The sequence below is a fragment of the Ictalurus punctatus genome, chromosome 1 (assembly GCF_001660625.3).
Source record: "Ictalurus punctatus breed USDA103 chromosome 1, Coco_2.0, whole genome shotgun sequence".
In the NCBI taxonomy this organism is placed as follows: Eukaryota; Metazoa; Chordata; class Actinopteri; order Siluriformes; family Ictaluridae; genus Ictalurus; species Ictalurus punctatus.
The window spans coordinates 36,786,568-36,804,924 of record NC_030416.2 but is presented as its reverse complement, the minus strand read 5'-3'; the positions used below and the strand labels follow the sequence as shown (position 1 = coordinate 36,804,924).

The 18,357-nt window shown below is 42.7% G+C and overlaps 1 protein-coding gene across 5 annotated transcripts in view; it reads right to left on the bottom strand.

Moving 5' to 3' along the window:
* LOC108267341 (rho guanine nucleotide exchange factor 4) overlaps nucleotides 1-18,357 on the bottom strand; it is a 133,074-nt gene that overhangs the window by 53,629 nt on the left and 61,088 nt on the right. For 4 of the 5 annotated variants that reach the window (XM_017471406.3, XM_017471621.2, XM_017471545.3 and 1 more), the window contains 4 exons: nucleotides 17,300-18,357; nucleotides 15,404-16,740; nucleotides 14,133-14,408; nucleotides 13,008-13,137 (listed from right to left, as the gene is read on the bottom strand). The exon at nucleotides 17,300-18,357 is cut by the window's right edge and continues 2,213 nt beyond it. In XM_017471406.3, coding sequence (XP_017326895.1) covers nucleotides 13,008-13,137; nucleotides 14,133-14,408; nucleotides 15,404-16,740; nucleotides 17,300-18,357 — 2,801 coding nt within the window. Of the gene's footprint in view, nucleotides 1-9,524; nucleotides 9,941-13,007; nucleotides 13,138-14,132; nucleotides 14,409-15,403; nucleotides 16,741-17,299 lie in introns of those variants that run through there. The other variant, XM_017471799.3, reaches the window with a different exon arrangement.

The following is an 18,357-nucleotide window of genomic DNA, read 5'->3' as shown; positions in this document are numbered from 1 at the left end:
GTGTGCCGAGCCACACACGATTTTATGGAGATACGAGAGATCCTGATCCTCTCTGATCTCCGGACCTGCCTGATCCGTTTCGGATGTCCTGCCTCTGGATGGCGCTCTCATCTACTCCAATTCCAGACTGCTGGGACTACGGCTGCTCCTAACGCCATACAGACTCCATATAAATCCATAATGAACTTTTTCACAATATCTGTTGTTCCCCAGATGAGGACGGGTTCTTTCTGAGTCGGGTTCCTCTCAAGGTTTCTTCCTCTTTAAACATCTTAGGGAGTTTTTCCTCACCACCGTCGCCACTCAGTGTCTTGCTCAGCTGGGATAAATTCACACCTTTAATATCTGTATTCCGTGTTGATATTTCTGTAAAGCTGCTTTGAGACAATGTCTATTGTAAAAAGCGCTATACAGATAAAACTGAATTGAATTGAATTGTTAATGTAACGTTAACGGAAGGAGTCTCCAGTGTCAGCGCTTTGTAACAGTCAGAGGTAAAGCTGGAACTTTTCCAGCAGCTTCAGGACAGAAGAGTTTACGCTTTGTGTTTTCTCTGTACAATGACAAGCTGACTTCAAGAGAGGGGGAATAAAGAGAGGGGGAATAAAGAGAGGGGGAATAAAGAGAGGGGGAATAAAGAGAGGGAATAAAGAGGGGGGGAATAAAGAGAGGGGGAATAAAGAGAGGGGGAATAAAGAGAGGGAGAATAAAGAGAGGGAATAAAGAGGGGGGGAATAAAGAGAGGGGGAATAAAGAGAGGGGAATAAAGAGAGGGAATAAAGAGAGAGGGAATAAAGAGAGGGGGAATAAAGAGAGGGAGAATAAAGAGAGGGAGAATAAAGAGAGGGGGAATAAAGAGAGGGAATAAAGAGAGGGAGAATAAAGAGAGGGAATAAAGAGAGGGGGAATAAAGAGAGGGGGAATAAAGAGAGGGGAATAAAGAGAGGGGGAATAAAGAGAGGGAATAAAGAGAGGGGGAATAAAGAGAGGGGGAATAAAGAGAGGGGAATAAAGAGAGGGGGAATAAAGAGAGGGAATAAAGAGAGGGAGAATAAAGAGAGGGAATAAAGAGAGGGGGAATAAAGAGAGGGGGAATAAAGAGAGGGAATAAAGAGAGGGAGAATAAAGAGAGGGAATAAAGAGAGGGGGAATAAAGAGAGGGGAATAAAGAGAGGGGGAATAAAGAGAGGGCGAATAAAGAGAGAGGGAATAAAGAGAGAGGGAATAAAGAGAGGGAATAAAGAGAGGGAGAATAAAGAGAGGGAATAAAGAGAGGGGGAATAAAGAGAGGGGGAATAAAGAGAGGGGAATAAAGAGAGGGGGAATAAAGAGAGGGAATAAAGAGAGGGAGAATAAAGAGAGGGAATAAAGAGAGGGGGAATAAAGAGAGGGGAATAAAGAGAGGGGGAATAAAGAGAGGGGGAATAAAGAGAGAGGGAATAAAGAGAGGGGGAATAAAGAGAGGGGGAATAAAGAGAGGGGGAATAAAGAGAGGGAGAATAAAGAGAGGGAATAAAGAGAGGGGGAATAAAGAGGGAGAATAAAGAGAGGGGGAATACAGAGAGGGAGAATAAAGAGAGGGAATAAAGAGAGGGGGAATAAAGAGAGGGGGAATAAAGAGAGGGAGAATAAAGAGAGGGGGAATAAAGAGAGGGGGAATACAGAGAGGGGGAATAAAGAGAGGGAGAATAAAGAGAGGGGGAATAAAGAGAGGGAGAATAAAGAGAGGGGGAATAGAGAGAGGGGGAATAAAGAGAGGGAGAATAAAGAGAGGGGGAATAAAGAGAGGGGGAATAAAGAGAGGGAGAATAAAGAGAGGGGGAATAAAGAGAGGGGGAATAGAGAGAGGGAGAATAGAGAGAGGGGGAATAGAGAGAGGGCGAATAAAGAGAGGGTGAATAAAGAGGGGGAATATAGAGAGGGGGAATAAAGAGAGGGGGAATAAAGAGAGGGGGAATAAAGAGGGGGAATAAAGAGAGGGGGAATAAAGAGAGGGAGAATAAAGAGAGGGGGAATATAGAGAGGGGGAATAAAGAGGGGGAATAAAGAGAGGGGGAATAAAGAGAGGGAGAATAAAGAGGGGGAATAAAGAGAGGGGGAATAAAGAGGGGGAATATAGAGAGGGGGAATAAAGAGAGGGGGAATAAAGAGAGGGGGAATAAAGAGAGGGAGAATAAAGAGAGGGGGAATAAAGAGAGGGAATAAAGAGGGGGAATATAGAGAGGGGGAATAAAGAGAGGGGGAATAAAGAGAGGGGGAATAAAGAGAGGGAGAATAAAGAGAGGGGGAATAAAGAGAGGGGGAATAAAGAGGGGGGGAATAAAGAGAGGGCAGGTGAGGGAACGACTGTTTACAGCTGCTGCAACGCACGTGCGAACAGGAACGAACTTGTTTCACGTGATGGCTTTGGCATAAGGGGAATAAGGCCGAGTGAAGTGTATGAGGAGTATGAGGGCAGTCATTTACAGATCATGACAAGATAAGTGCAGTAAAACCTGCCTTCATTTAACAGGAACGTTGTTCTATTGAGGTTGTGTTCCTTCAGAGAAAATAACTGCAAATCAGCGCTCCGTGTGAGAGAGAGAAATCACGGGCGTGTTATTCACGCTTGGCTCGTCGGTCTCGGGCTTGGTGGCGGCGTGCGAGGCTGTACGGCTGAAAGACTGAGGAAATGCGACCTATTTTAGATGCGCATCTCTTTCTCTGTGTCTTTTAGATGAATGCTTTCCTACATGACTGCCTTGTTTTTCTGGTTGAAAGGCGGCTGTGTGTGTTCCAATGACATAAACTCGCGTGACATCACCGTTAAATTTGGCCACTTTAGGCCACTCTGTGCCATCATGAGGAGGACAGGACGGCTTAGGGTGAGGAGATGAAACGAGAATAAAAGAAAATATATTGATTAGTGTGGCGTCTTCAGAGCAGTTTACATGTTCGTTTGAAGCTATTTTTCTGAATCTAGACTGAATGGCGTGGATTATTCTGCGCAGTGTAGAAGCCTACATGGTAGTTCCCACGAGGAGCCAAAAGCACCCAAAGTTCGACGTGAATTACGGATTAAAGCGATTGTTTTTAAAATTTGGGACGAGCACATGCTATCATCTCGCCCAGATTTAGCTTTCTGATTGTTAGGGGTTAAAGGCGATTTACTATGTAACCCTGCTGTTGAGGAAAAGTCCAGCCTCTTAGTTCATTTACTTTTGGTTCTCCTTCTGGGGGAACCCTTCAGGGCTCCATGTAGAACCCTATAACACTTTTCCCTGTCAGAAAGTCTTTCCAAGTAGACGCTAAGAGTATGAGGAGTACCAAAACGGTTTACTCATTAAGAATTTGGAGCTTTTAACCTCACACTGCCCAGTTTATGTGTATACTCTTAGAGCAAGGAGGTTCTTCAAGGGTTCATAAAATTAAGGGTTCATCACTTCCAATAATGTAGTCTTGGAGCGCTTTCTGATTGGGAAACACTCTGTCGTAAGGTCTTACACAGAACCTAAAGTGCCTCTTGGGGAAATCCTTAAACAGACTACACAGTCTGGGAGAGGTCGGATCCAGAAGGCATGTAGAATTTGTTCTAAAGATGGCTGCGCACTCGACAGAGCTAAAAATTAATCAGGGGAATGCGCTGTTTAAATCATTAAAATGTCTCCCGACCCTCTTTGGCACTTTCTTGTGAATTTCACTGGTATAAATCTTCACATTTAAAGATTTTCCTTCCTTATCATGATCATTACACCATTAACAACTGACAGAGTACAGCCAGTACACCGGCCAAATACAAATTAGGTATCGGATCACGTTACAGCAAACACCAGTGGACGATGAGTACAAACAGCGAGCTTACCATCAGTGTTTCTGGTCAAACCTCCATGACACAATATGACATCATGGTTATCTCGGGTGGTTGAGTCAGCAGCTCACTGTTTTGGTGAGAAACCTCTCATCACAGTGCCATGAGTCATAACACACTAGACACTACAGAGGCAAAAAGCTAGTGCGTTAGGTCACATTAGGTTAAAGGTTAGCATTAGCAATAGCAGCACTGTAAGGGTGGGATCAGGGTGGCGTTCGGCTGCTCTTGAGGTCAGGCCCTGGCCTACATTATGACATCATATATGTATTATGTTATATGTTGCGTCTTGTTTCTGCAGACCCAGTTATTTCATCCAACTTGTTCGGGACAACAATGAAAACTGAGCTGAATTGAATTTAGCGCTACTTTCCCAAAACAGCACAGCACAGCACAGCCCTGACCCTGACCCTGACCCTAAACCACGACGCCTTTCAAAAGGTCAAATTCCAAGACCAGAGACACTAAACTCAGTCCAGTGGTATTTCACTAGCAGGACTGTATCATCGGGAAACGTACGCCTGCTAGCGATGCTCGATGTGACAGTGACTCACCGCTAACGAGCCATAAGTACGGTGTAGGAGAACAGCGTGCTGCAGGGTTTATAACAAGTGTGTGCTCACGTATGACAGAACGAGCATGACAATGAGAGAGGGGAGAAAGGGCATTTTTACTGCATATACAATAACTTTTTGCACCAGAATAAAAATGGGGAACAAATGGAGTTGTACTTTTCCCATCAGCCACAGACAGGATGCACCAACAGAAAGTACTGGAACTCCAGGGTTCTGGTACCAGGAACCAGACAATGTTTCACACCATACGAACACACCCTTTAATTATTTTCTTATATTAAAATGGAGGCAGTGATTCTTAGCTGGTTTTGTTTTGTTTGGTCCACCAAAGCTAGCTACGTCAGTAAAAGCCATGAAGATCTACATGGATTAGAGTCTTCTAACTGGAAGAAATGTAGATAGAAAAGGCCTTATATCGCCTGCTTTTGGTTGCCTTAATCCAGCCTTTTTATAAATACTAAGCACAACATGGTCCATGTTGGAGTAGCATGGTGATACAGTGTCCTGGTGAGTTTTTTCGGGGTTCTATGGTTTCCTCCCATCACGTCAGTAGATTGCTTGGAATCACAAAATTCACTGCAGTTGCGAATTTAATAACTAAAAACTCTGATGCGTTCATCCAATATTAATAATATAGAAATATCATATTTAATGAATAGTAATTAAATATCACCTTCCGTACAGTACACGAAAAAATAATCATAACGCACGTTCCTGAATATGAAGTGAAAAAAACACATGAATGAGGCTTGTTGGCGTTGTGAATGGAGCTTGATTGCTCCCATCTCCGTGGTTCTGGTTTCTGTCAGTGGTTCCTGCACATCATCAGTGAGCACGCACGCTCATTACAGTGGCATGTTTACCACGCCGTAAGCTTCTACACGCTCTTCAGATATCAGCAGTGTTGCGAAATAGCGAGAGAAAGCGAGCCAAAAAAGAGCTGACGCCCGTTAGAAATCAACAGATCCTGAGGTTCAGCAGATGCTGTCCTCACAGGCCGCGAGGGAACGCGAGTTAAACCACGCAGGAATCTCGTCCTCGCAATAATCGATGCCCGATATCGATCCGGGGTTAGTCTCCGAAGACATCGCACGAACCTGTACGCATTTATCATCATCTGATCGGTGTAATAAAGTCCACCTCGCTTCCGTCACCATGACGATGAGGGAGTGAACGAAGTGGATGTGAGAAGAATGCTTAAGCTCCAGAGAGAGAGAGAGAGAGTGAGAAAAAGAGATCACACACTGGACTAACACATTTGGACATACCGCATCAACACAACCATAAATAAACACACGCGTACATCAGTGAAGCAACAGATGCTTGCAATATTTACAAATCTAATCAAATACATATCTAATCTCAGTGGAAGTCACATACCTCGTAAACATCTCACATAAGGATGCATGTACACACGCAGGTACTGATTTAACAGGTCATCTCTGTATGTCGGAGGTTTATATATCTACATCTGCCTCCTTTACACACCCTGAATATCCTCATGTGTCATGTTCATGAAGCATCATGAATGCAGATCACATCTGCAGATGTTAAAGTTAAATATACTGTATGTTTAAACGGACAAAAGACGTGAGAGGTTAGCTTTAATCCCAACATTTACCCGGGAAGAATGAATGGTAGAGAGAGAGAGAGAGAGAGAGAGAGAGAGAGAGAGAGAGAGAGAGAGAGAGATCTTCATGCAATTCACTTCTGTATCTGTATCTTTCACTATATCATATCAACAAACTGAATCATAGTTGACATGCTATTTAAATATTACATTGCACTACACACATGTAATCGTATTTATGTTACTAGTATTACTCCAATTTAAACTCTAAGCATCTGTAATATATGGCCAAAAGTACGTGGACACCTGACCATCACACCCATAGGTGCACATTCCAAAACCATGGGCATTAGCACAGATTTATTCCCCCTGTGTTTGCTGTTATAAGAACCTCCTCCACTTTTCTGCAAAGGCGTTCCACTAGATTTTGGGGTTGTGGGCTGTGGGCCGTGGGGATTTGTGTTCATTCAGCTACGAGAGCGTTAGTGAGGTTGAGATCCGGCGCTGATGTTGTGACGTGAGGACGCTCCAGTTCCAGTTCATCCCAAAGGTGTTCAGTGGGGTTGAGGTCAGGGATCTGTGCACAACACTCACGTTCTTCTACCTTCTTCCAACCTTCACCAGTGTTGGGTAAGTAACTCAGAGAAAGCAATCCACTACAGATGACTAATTACTACTTTAAAATTGTAATCTGATTACGTTACTGATTACTGCATGTAAAAAGTAATCGGATCAGTAATTACTTTACATTTTACGACTTTTCAAAACCTATCAAAACCTATCAATGTGAAACTCGGAGTTCTTTCAGTAATTTTAGCCCACATCAGTGTATGACGTGATCATAAAAAGTCGGATTTATTATAAAACACGCCTCGGGTGTTGTCACTGTGTGTAAAACTACCAGAGCGATAAAATATAGAACTTTTCTAACTAGGCTAGTTTGGTGTCACTAGCCAAGGGGAGACACGGCTAAGCGATCACTGTATGTGTTTAGCTGCTACAGAGCCATGTAGAGTTCATTACCTTTCCTCCTGCTCTGCTCAGATCATGTTCACGTAAACTGGAACTCATATAGACGTTTACACGCCTTGTTCTCCTGCTCAGCTTCAGAGGACGTTTCTGTTTCACTTTCAACACCTTTACTGGTTAAAAAAAAAAATCGGCGTACGTCCATTTCCCCTCACACTGACTGTGAGCTAGCGTTTAGCAGAATTGAGACACTGTCAGCCAATAAGACGCGAGTATTTCCACGTTTTCTGTAAACCCTGTCTCGCCTCCGTTCACTGAAGATATAAACTCACAACACCGCCGTCTTCGCTCACTGACGTTCAGTTACGTAGCGACGAACCGCTCCGAGTCGAGAACTATTCGCGGCTAAAGAAAAAAATCTTCGGGGCAAAATGTGATTTATTTTAAAAATATATTTTACTTCATATTGTTTTCTAAACAATAAATTTGTAACGCTAATAACGTCATTTTACTGATATCAGTAACTGTAATCAAATGACCATAAATGTACAATGTAAAGCGTTACATTACCGTACAATTTGTGTCATGCTGGAGCAGGTTTGTGCCTCTTAGTTCTAGTGAAGGGGAATTCTTAATACTCTTAATACAATTGTGTGCTTGGAGAAGAACCACAAATTGGTGTGATGGTCAGGGGTCCACATACATTTGGCAGAATAGTGTTTGTACATGAGTCTGTATCATAAGCATCAATCCTTCATTACATTTATATCTGTAACAAGCACAGTTTATTATTATTATTATTATTATTATTATTATTATTATTATTATTATTATTATAGTAGTAGTAGTAGTATGCGTTCAGTTGTGTCAGTTGGAGAATAGTATACTGTAAACGGATCCTTCCATCCATTCACCCATCATTTCATCTAATCATATACTGTTACAGAGATCAAGCTGAAGCATCAATTCATCCGTCCATTCACAGAATTAAAAAAACATCAATCCACCCATCCCTCCATTCATTCAGCAATACAGAGAACCACAAATCATCATCTCTCCATCCAGTAAAAGAACCAAATAACACCAATCCATTCATCCTTCTTTTCAATGAACTATACAACATAACTCCGTCAGTCCACCTTGAGAACTACAAAGCATCAGCCCAGCCATCCATCCATCCATTTATCTATTCATCCATTCATGAATCTATTAATGTTTTTGTGTACTATTACAGATAACCAAGTCTAAATCCCTCCATACGTTTGGAGAACCTCAGAGCATCTATCCCACTCTTCATCTAGAGAACCACAAATCATTATTCCCCACAAAGCATCAATCCCTCCATTCATCCAGAAAACCCCAAAGCACAAAATCTCTCCATCGCTCAATCACTTCAGTCCATTCACCATCACAAAACAGTCCATCCATTCAACTGTCTTTCCATCCATCCATCCTTCCATCCAGCCACCAGGAGACCCACTCTTTCTAGAGAACCGCAAATCATTATTCCCCACAAAGCATCAATCCCTCCATCCATTCAGAGAACCATGAAACATCAATCTGTCCACCCATCCATCTATCCATCCTGAGAATCACAAATACATCAATCCCTCCATCAATCCAGAGAACCACAAAGAATCCCACCATCCATCCCTCCATTCATCCTTTCAGAGAACCAAAAAGCATCAATCCCTCCATCCATCCAGACAACCAAAATGCATCTATACCTCCATCCATCCATCCTTTCAGAGAACCAAAAAGCATCAATCCCTCCATTCATCCCTCCATCCCTCCTTCCATCCATCCCTCCAACCATCCATCCATTCATCCTTTCAGAGAACCAAAAAGCATCAATCCCACCATCCATCCCTCCATCCCTCCTTCCATCCATCCCTCCAACCATCCATCCATTCATCCTTTCAGAGAACCAAAAAGCATCAATCCCACCATCCATCCCTACATCCCTCCTTCCATCCATCCCTCCAACCATCCATCCATTTATCCTTTCAGAGAACCAAAAAGCATCAATCCCTCCATCCATCCCTCCATCCCTCCTTCCATCCATCCCTCCAACCATCCATCCATTCATCCTTTCAGAGAACCAAAAAGCATCAATCCCTCCATCCATCCTTACATCCCTCCTTCCATCCATCCCTCCAACCATCCATCCATTCATCCTTTCAGAGAACCAAAAAGCATCAATCCCTCCATCCATCCAGACAATCACAATGCATCAATCCCTCCATCCATCCATCCATCCATCCACATAAATAGAAATGTATATGCTCGAAGTCCGGCCAATAAAAAAGCAAGAGATATTCAGAGAACAAACTATATCACGAGTAACTAGTTATTATTATTATTATTATTATTATTATTATTATTATTATTATTATTATTAAACTGAATTCAACCATCTACTCCTCCATTCATCCATCATGTCTAATAACATAAAACAAAATGAAAGCAGTGACACCAACCATATGAGTATTATTACAGAGAATGAAGTTGTTGGACTATAATATAACAGAAAGCAGTTCTATATCTGTATGTTTTATCCTACCCGTGGTGGAGTGAAGGCTCTCAAGACTCCAATATCGGGATAAGATGCCCCTCAGGGTTCCCCCGTACCCAGTGTAAGTTCCAGGCCCGAGACTGGCATCCGAGTCTGATCCGGGTGACAAGCCTGAACTCCCACTGCTACTGCCACAACTACCCCCGGGCAGGGGCACAGAGCCCTCAGCGCCGCCCTGCTGGGTGCGCATGGCAGCGCACAAGCGTCCACCCTTGCCTGCTGCTATCTCAACAGAAACACAGAGTATGTGTATGTGTGTGTGTGTGTGAGTGAGGAAGTGCTGGCTGATACTGCTGCCTGGTCACTAGCAACAGCCTTTCTGCTGTAGGATCTGCAGCTCCTCCTCTCTGACTCTCTCTCTCTCTCTCTCTGACTCTCTCACTCTCTCTCTCTCTTTCTCCCCCTTGCTCTGTCACTTCTTTCCCATAGCAGCACACCATTCATCAGCGGGGGGCTCTGAGGGGGAACTCGGGAGATGAAAAAGTGCCACTAATAGCATTACAGTGGCACTGAAAGCAGCTCATTTCACCCCTCACTTGTTTTCCCTCTATCGTTTCCTCTCTCCACCTATCTCTCCTGCTATAACCTGGCTGTAATGGATAAAGCCCTGGTGCTTTGCAGAGTGTCACACAGGAAGCTATAATGCTGGGATTTCCTGCCTGTCTGTGCATACCCATTATGGCGCTGCTGCTTATGACTAAAAATGGATGGAGCTCTTATACACTAATATACACAAACATCCACGGTATACAGTACATGCATTTTACATGATGCAAGCCAGAAATGTGATCTAATGTCATCCCAGTCCTTCATAATGATATTGAAACACACAGACCACTCTGCAGGCGCTTTTCCTCACAGCACTGGGTATTAATATCTCTCATAGTACAGCTGTAGTACGATGGGAGGCTATCTGTCTAAACGGAGATTCTCTCAACCCTCCTACACATCCGATACAGGATACTCCCAGTGTTCTGAGACACAGTGTACCAAAATAACATTTATTAGCTTGATCTGAAGCGAGGCATTTTCTAAAATAATTCAAAGTCTAAATGGCCAGCTTGTATTTTGAGATCAACCATCAAGGATTCAGCAACACAGATGCAGCACAATTTAGCTATAACCATTCCACAATAGGAGGCATGAGTAGAAGCTAATTCATTCAATCATTTCTATTTCCTAGTGAGGACGGCAGTGGATCGAGAGTCTAATCTGGGAACACTGGAACACTGGCCTTGGGGTAGGAATACACCCTGGATGGGTTACCAGTCCATCTACGCACTCACACCTATGGGCAGTTTCGCATACTCAGTCAACCTGCATGTTCCTGGATGGTGGGAGGAAACCCATGCAAACACAGGGAGAACATTCACAGAAACTCCACACAGACAGTAACCTGAGCTCAAGGTCGAACCGGGGACCTTGGACCACCATTCCACCGGTCGAAGCTAATGCTGTCTGAAAACAAAGTAGAAGACAAACAAATTAAATGATCGTGATGGAAATTTTAGAGCATTATAGATGCGGGCAAACTGAACATACAGCTACTCTCTAGCTTCGTAACTAGCTAATGTTAGCTAGACAGAAACATGACTAGTATTTAGTGTGCATTTGCTAGCTAAGGTAAAATAATGACAGATCCCAGTCTTACATATCTTATCACTAAGAGTCTCTGTGATGTCCAGCTGAACACTCGTGAGGTTCAGTACATTTTTAAAAAATGTGGAAAAAGAACATTAAGATACTGGACAAACTTAGAATTATTGCTAAACACTGATTTTTTTAAATGTCATTTTAAAACATCAGTGTGTAGAAATAATTATCCTCAAATAATTCTATCTAGCTAACGTCAATCAAGTGTTTAAGTGATTGTGATTAGTTCAGTATTCAGTGTGCAGTATTCAAATTCTTTAAAAAGTTTTTCAAATGCACTAAGGGGTTCTCTTTTAGATTCAACAGCTTCGAAAATAAGGCTGGCGAGTGGAATGAAATACCCAGACACCGAGTCTTAAAAGGAAGCAACGTTGGGAAGGCCGCCACAACTCTTCCCTCAATACAATCAACACAAATTGATCTAATTACAGACATGACATCTGGCATGACAGGTCTAATCTCACTCTCAGGATGAGTATGGTCAGTCGAGTGTGTTGGTGCACAGGACATGGTTTGTGTGCTAATGTGAGATAGACCCCAGTGAAAGACGCCACTGAATATATTACCGTCTATATGTTTTAGAATCTTTTTAAATATAGTCATGTCATTGTCAAGACCGAATCGCCCACACCCTCGAGTGGATGATTGTGCCAGTCCCTGAGGACACCAAGAGGGCCACATGTTGTCTGCGTAAGAGCTACATGATCAAATTTCCAAATCTAATGCGTTCCAGGGACAGTTCTCCTGTCTTGCTTTAACTTTCAGATAAAGAGACACGTCGACTCCATACACATCAGTTGTCCAAAGCATTATTGAACATGACACATTCCCATAAGGAGGAAGTATGTGAGGCTTAGAAGTCCACTTTTGTCCACTGCAGAATAAAAGGGCCTTTACTGCACATTGAGTTTAGGCTTAGATTTTATATCAGGCAAGGCTCTACCACAGTTCAGCTGCCCCCTGCTGGTAGTCGGTCAACATTACAATAACACTGTCCTAAAACCGGCTCTCATACAGAGTGTCTCCAGAAAGGTGATGTTGCATGTGCTACATGTAAACAAATATCTCAACCAGATCTCTCAGCTTTTAATTCAGGTGTATTCGACTAAAATTTGAAAAGATCCATTTATATATAATTCGTTGCTGACTAAGATCTGTATACGTGACTACCAGCGCTGAATGGAGACAACAGTATGACTATAAACACTCCATTTGAAGTGATTATGTTTTGTTTCTCAGTAGTAGCTTAATTTTACCACTTATGACTGCTGCCACAGATTTCTCTTTTTGACATTCTTCAGATGAATACTTTACATAAATGCATGTGATTGGCTCCATTAAGTGCTTAGAAAACTGGAGTAGCTGGATTGTGGCTTTTTTCTTTTGTTAATTAGTTCTGCTTAGGTCTATTTCAAATGCCTGACTTGATCCCCTGAAATACTTTGGGTCCTCACAAGCACCGCAGTTCACCAGTTAGCAACTACTGACTTGCTGGGCTATTGCATTTATCCAGAATTTAGCTAAGCAGTTGAGTGCTCTAGGTACTGCTTAAGGCCTGAGACTTGAATACGCAACTTTTTGATCACTACCGCAGAACCTTAACTGCTGAGCTGATGCTACCCACAAACATCACACAATCTCAACACTGGCCATTACAAACAAGCATCATTTTAACCTTATGTACCTGGACATATCCACATATGGACAACCAGCCACATACACCAGAAAAAAGACATAATACCAACTCAGATACAATCATAAGGTCTCAGTAATGCTTCCAAAATGAGTACAAGCAGACATCTAAACCTCGGTACTCACCAGGGGAGGACATGCGTCGTCTCCAGCCGAGGCAGTCCAGCCCAATGGGGGTGCTGTGAGAGAAGCTCAGACTTCGGAGTGGCATTCCAGGAAACGCTTTCAATGCACATAGAGACAGCCGGGTCCTTACCTGGAGGAAGAGATTACAGATTGCAATCCTTATCCTAATCACAGTGATCTTAATAAAATATATCTCGAACCAGCCCATAGTAACTTTCACCCTGTTTGGACTGACTAGCTACCAGCTCCAAAACCCAGTAAATTATCATTATTAATGCAGCATCACTGTCACGTTGTTTATATGAAAATAACACAACAATGCAGAATTTAGATATTGTCCAACATTTATTTAGACATTTATCAATGTACACAAGTACTAAGTACTGAATACACAGTAAGACGTGGAGTGAAATGCTTTTTATGACTGTCTAGCAACAGAATTTACATCAAATAGAACTTACTTACATAATACTTTAAATAAAATATTTCGAAGATAGACGGTAAGATAAATGTATGAACAATATGTGGTATAAAGTGCAGTTGTATGTGCAAATGCAGATGCTCAACCAGTTTGGCATGTGTTTTGGCAGCTGTTAGAGCATCCAGTTCATGTGCTAACACACCTGAGCGCCATATTACCTGCTGTATGGAAGCTGGAGCAAAAACAAAAAAAATCTCTGGACCGACTGGAGCTGGATTTGGAACTATGGCTCTACTAAACAACACATTCAAGTTATCCAACATACTAAAGCCCATGGCTGGTTCTTCATGTCTGGAGTCCAGCACAATTTCATTTTCCCTCATCTAACACACCTAATTCACTGGTTAATGAAAGAAGACTAAGTCAGAGTGGTAATCAGTAGGGTCAGGAAAAATACAGATGGGCCAAACAAACTGTAAATCGAGTATATATCAAGATCCATAATAATGCAGACCAATAATGTAGACTGTAAGCAAAGTACAAAAGAGACTGCCGAGGATAGAAGTAGATAAGAAGTTGTGGAAAAGTGAAATATAACAAAGAACAATGAAGACAGGAGACGAAACAGACAGCATAAGTTGAAGAGAAAAATAAGTGAAGAGAGGCTAAGTCTTTGCTCCACAAGACATTTCGGTCACTCTTACTTCCTCTAGCTCCTCCAGTGGGTGAGTTCCCCTCTTTAGTGTGGCCCTGGTCAGCCTCCTCTGCTGCTTCTTCTTCTCCTCGATCCACAGATCATCCCTAAAACAGTGTCTTTGCAATCCAACCTGCATGGGTAGGCTAGGAATAGTGCTAATGCTGGACCCGGATCTGGTCCTCTGACTGGACGATCCTGCAGGAGAACTATTCACCATCTTCATTACTGTAGATTGACTTGAAAGATGAGGACTTCCAGGAGATACCTTCAGCGATACGCTAGGCTGTTTTGAAAAGCATTATCAGACAGTATCCTTGGGCAAAACACTGAACTCCTAGGCAATAGTGCATTCAGAGGCAGCATAATAACCAGTTCATGGTTCAAAATGAACAAATATGTTTAACTAATCATAGTGGGCAGCATATCACTGAACAAGAACCAGTTCTCAAAGGAATTAATTAAATAAAAAATGCTCTTGTTAGTGGACTCACATAATTTTCCTAGTGTGTGGAAGAACGGTAAAAAAAAAATAAAATATATGAATACAATTAAAATTTCGGTATTAACGATTACACCTATAGTCTTTGTTCAGACAGTTTGTGTAATTCAGTCCTGAGAAGTGCCTATAGAACTTCCCATCCATGAAACAGCTTCAACAGAGCCTGTTCTGATTTATCTAGAGTTAAATCTCAGAAAGGATGTTGCCATTACCTGTTTGCCAAGCCACCTCTAGATGGCGACTTTCTCAAAGTTTTAAGCATGTCACAACGTTTATGTTGAACTCTATGCATCTGCCACTGAACGCCAACACTGGATGGAACCACGGTTGTTTACATTGTCAGTTTTCCTTCTCTTACCTGATTTCTTCTATGAACTGCTTGCTTACTAGGTGAGAGATTGAATCAGGGAAAGTGTTTGATTGTACTGGGCAGTTGTATTTCCAAACTATGTCTGAAGAACCCTACTATACTTCAAGCCTGCAGCTAAGACTGTAAAGAGAAAGCTAAAGGATATCAAGGAATGAGTAAAAATATATCATTTTTAGTTTCTGTAAGCTAAGTTATGGCTAATTGGGACACTTATCGGCCCGTTCATCATATATGTAGCTCTGATTAGCTGTGATCAGGTGCACACTAATTAGTTATCGGTCAACTGTTGCCTTGGACAATGCACAACCGACACACCATATTATTTGGACTGTGGACCATTAGCAGAACAGAAACGACACTAACATGGTGATGACAAGGCAAAAGTAGTAATAACACAGACTTTGCTTACCTCAAATTCATTGTCTGTAATAGAGGTAATGATGCTTATGGGGGAGGGGATGTCTATGCTGCCATCCTCCTGGTGGCTGCTGGTACCCAGTGGGCTGAGAGAACCCTGACGGCCCACTTTAGGTTTGAGGGACCTCGGTCTCTCAGGGGGATCTGAAACACTAACACTATGGCCAAGAATAATCAGAGAAAGTGTGTTTGCCCGTGAAGAGGGGTAACGGAATCGCTGTTTCTGCCCTGCAGACCTTGGACTGCTTGGTTTGGGACTCATTGGTCTCATGGGAAGTTCTGGGTTTTCATTGTTCCCTGGTGGCATTTTGGAACAAGATGATGACATCTGACTGGGTAGTAGGGACATAGGTGAGATGGAACCAGAGTCACGGGTAGGTGAAGCCTCTGAGGAATCAATAAACGTAATTGACAAACACCTCCTATTGCGCCCGTCTGATTTGCTGTCCTGCAGGGATGTGCCGACTCCATCTCGCAGGACACCACGTTTGCTAAGTGGGTCAGTGTGGCGCTGCATATCTTTATTTCCATCTCTGTCCGTGTCTGGCACAGACATTGTACGTCTTAGAAGATCCACGTCCTTCGCCCGTTTCTGCTTCCTCCATGAAAGCTTGGTTCGCATATCTTCTGATTCTGGACACTCATTGTACTTATCCACGGAACGAGACTCAAATAAGCTTGACAGAGACTTGTGGGCCTGGGCAAAACGCAAGCGAAAGCTTATGCCTTCTGTGCTTTTGCTCCTCCTGCAGCTTGAGCATTCACTTCCAGTGCTCTGTTTAAGTTGTGGCATCTCTGAACCCTCCATGTCCCCTGTCCCCTGGACATTACCAAAGACATCCTCCTCCTCCTCCTCTTCCTCTTCTGTATCTACCTGAAGCCCTGGTTGCTTAGGTCCAGCCTCACTTTTGTAGAAGACTTCATCATCTGAGTTTTCTGGCTGATTCTCTGGATCTCGTCCTGCATCCTGGGTCAGGTGAGTCCTATAGAAAAGAAGGTCCTCCCCTCGGTCCTGTGAGTCCCTGGGTGGGATTTCACCCTTACTTACCCTCCCATCTCTTGCGATACTCTTTCCTCGTCTGAACGAGGGCATTTTGGAGAAAACTGAGAATTTGGATGGCTTAACTTTACTTTTTGCATGTTGTGATTTCACAGTGGGACCAGCAACAGGAGATCTCTGCTCCTCTTGGTCCTCACTGTTAATGCTGCTCGTGTCCAGTTCCAAGGATCCTGTGGATGGACACTTGATTGATGAAGCGTCATCACTCTGCAGGGACTTGTCCTCATTCAGGTCTGAAGGAGCAGAGCATGGCTGGTCCTCAGACTTTCCTGGTGTTCAAGTAAACAATACAATATTGTAAATGGTATCAGTGCTTAATTGTGGTTTGTCTGTTATAATACATTGTACTGCTAGTTGTCTGACCTTGGCAAAGCATGTTTTTGAAATCTTCAATTTCAGGTAATTATGCTAGCTGGAAAATAAAGCATGTTGTGCAGGAGAACGCTCAATTGAAGTAAAATTGAAATGAATAGTAAAACACTAAAGTATTGACCAAGTTTCACCGTTTGAAGGTCATAGATAATTTATTAGGTAGTATAACTCTTATGAAGTATTATATAGTGCTTTCACATTTCACACAGACGTCAGTCCATTTGAATCAAACTTTGGTTCTCCCTTGGTGGTTGAACCAGAGCAAATAGAAAATGAACCAAAATGTATCAATTTAACTGATTTAGACTAGACAAATAGACTAATGAGTGAGAAATCACCATTTATCAGAGCCAAAATATGGTAACACGCAACACTTATTTAGTTATTTATTTCTTTATTAGTTAGTTATCAAGTTATTTATTTATTTTTTTGGGGGGGGGTTATGTTAAAAGTTACCTTTGCATACAGACAAACGGTGCACACAGGAAGCAACCCCAAGAATGTCCTGGTCTGACTCTGAGGGTTTCATGTTGTCACTATCAAACTTCTCAGTTTCTGTTTTCTTGTCACCTAGAAAAGTATCATCATTCGGATTAGGGACGTTATCCAGGGAGCAGTCCGTTTCTGGGATAGGCTCCAGGCTTCTGGAGGAGAGCAGGACCTCAGATTGGGTGTAGTGTATTGTCTTTACTCCAGAAAGTGTTAATGAGCTGTCGTCTTTTTCTCGACAGGTCCTGATGCCGTTGTGGGATATGAGCTGAGTTGAGCTAGAGAGTTCTTTCTGTTTTCCCTGCTTGACAGGATTCTGTGTCTCCAGATAACCTGGTGAAGACTGAAGAACATCAATACATGGCTGATGTGGCTGAGATCTGAGCGAGTCTAAATCAGTCTCTGGTATGCAGTCACAGAGAGATGTGTGTATGTGTATGTGGTTAATATCTTTGCATTGTCTGGAGTGTGTAAATGGACCAAGGCCATTAGGAACTGACTGTATTAAGTGTGAGTCTATGTGACACTTTTGGTCGTTGTGCAGTTTATCACCTGTGGTTACTATATTACATTCAGAGCGTAAACATGTATTGTTCTCAAGGTACTCTTTCTGTGTAGGTTGCTCACGGTTCTCCACCTGTGGAGGGTAGAAATCACAGTGAATGCTCTCCAAATCTTCACCTAGCCCAGAAACTGCTGAATCCTCACTGCTCCAGTCTACAGGACACAGAACATCTGAGCGTTTCTTCAGACCATCTAAGCTGACCAAGCCCTGCTGAAGTGCTCCCTCGTTCTTTTTGAAGGTCAGAGCAAGGTGACTGGTTTGATCACCATCCTCAGAACCGCTTTCTGGACCATCAGAAAAAGGTTCCAGCCACGGATTGCAGAAAACTACAGCTTCTACGGCCTCTGTTGACTTCTCCGAGGCTGTGCTATTGTATACAGAGAGGTTCCAACAAGGACCAATCTTATCTGATTGAGGATTGTCCTTTTCAGCAAAGCTGGCTTTGGAGTCTCCAACAGTC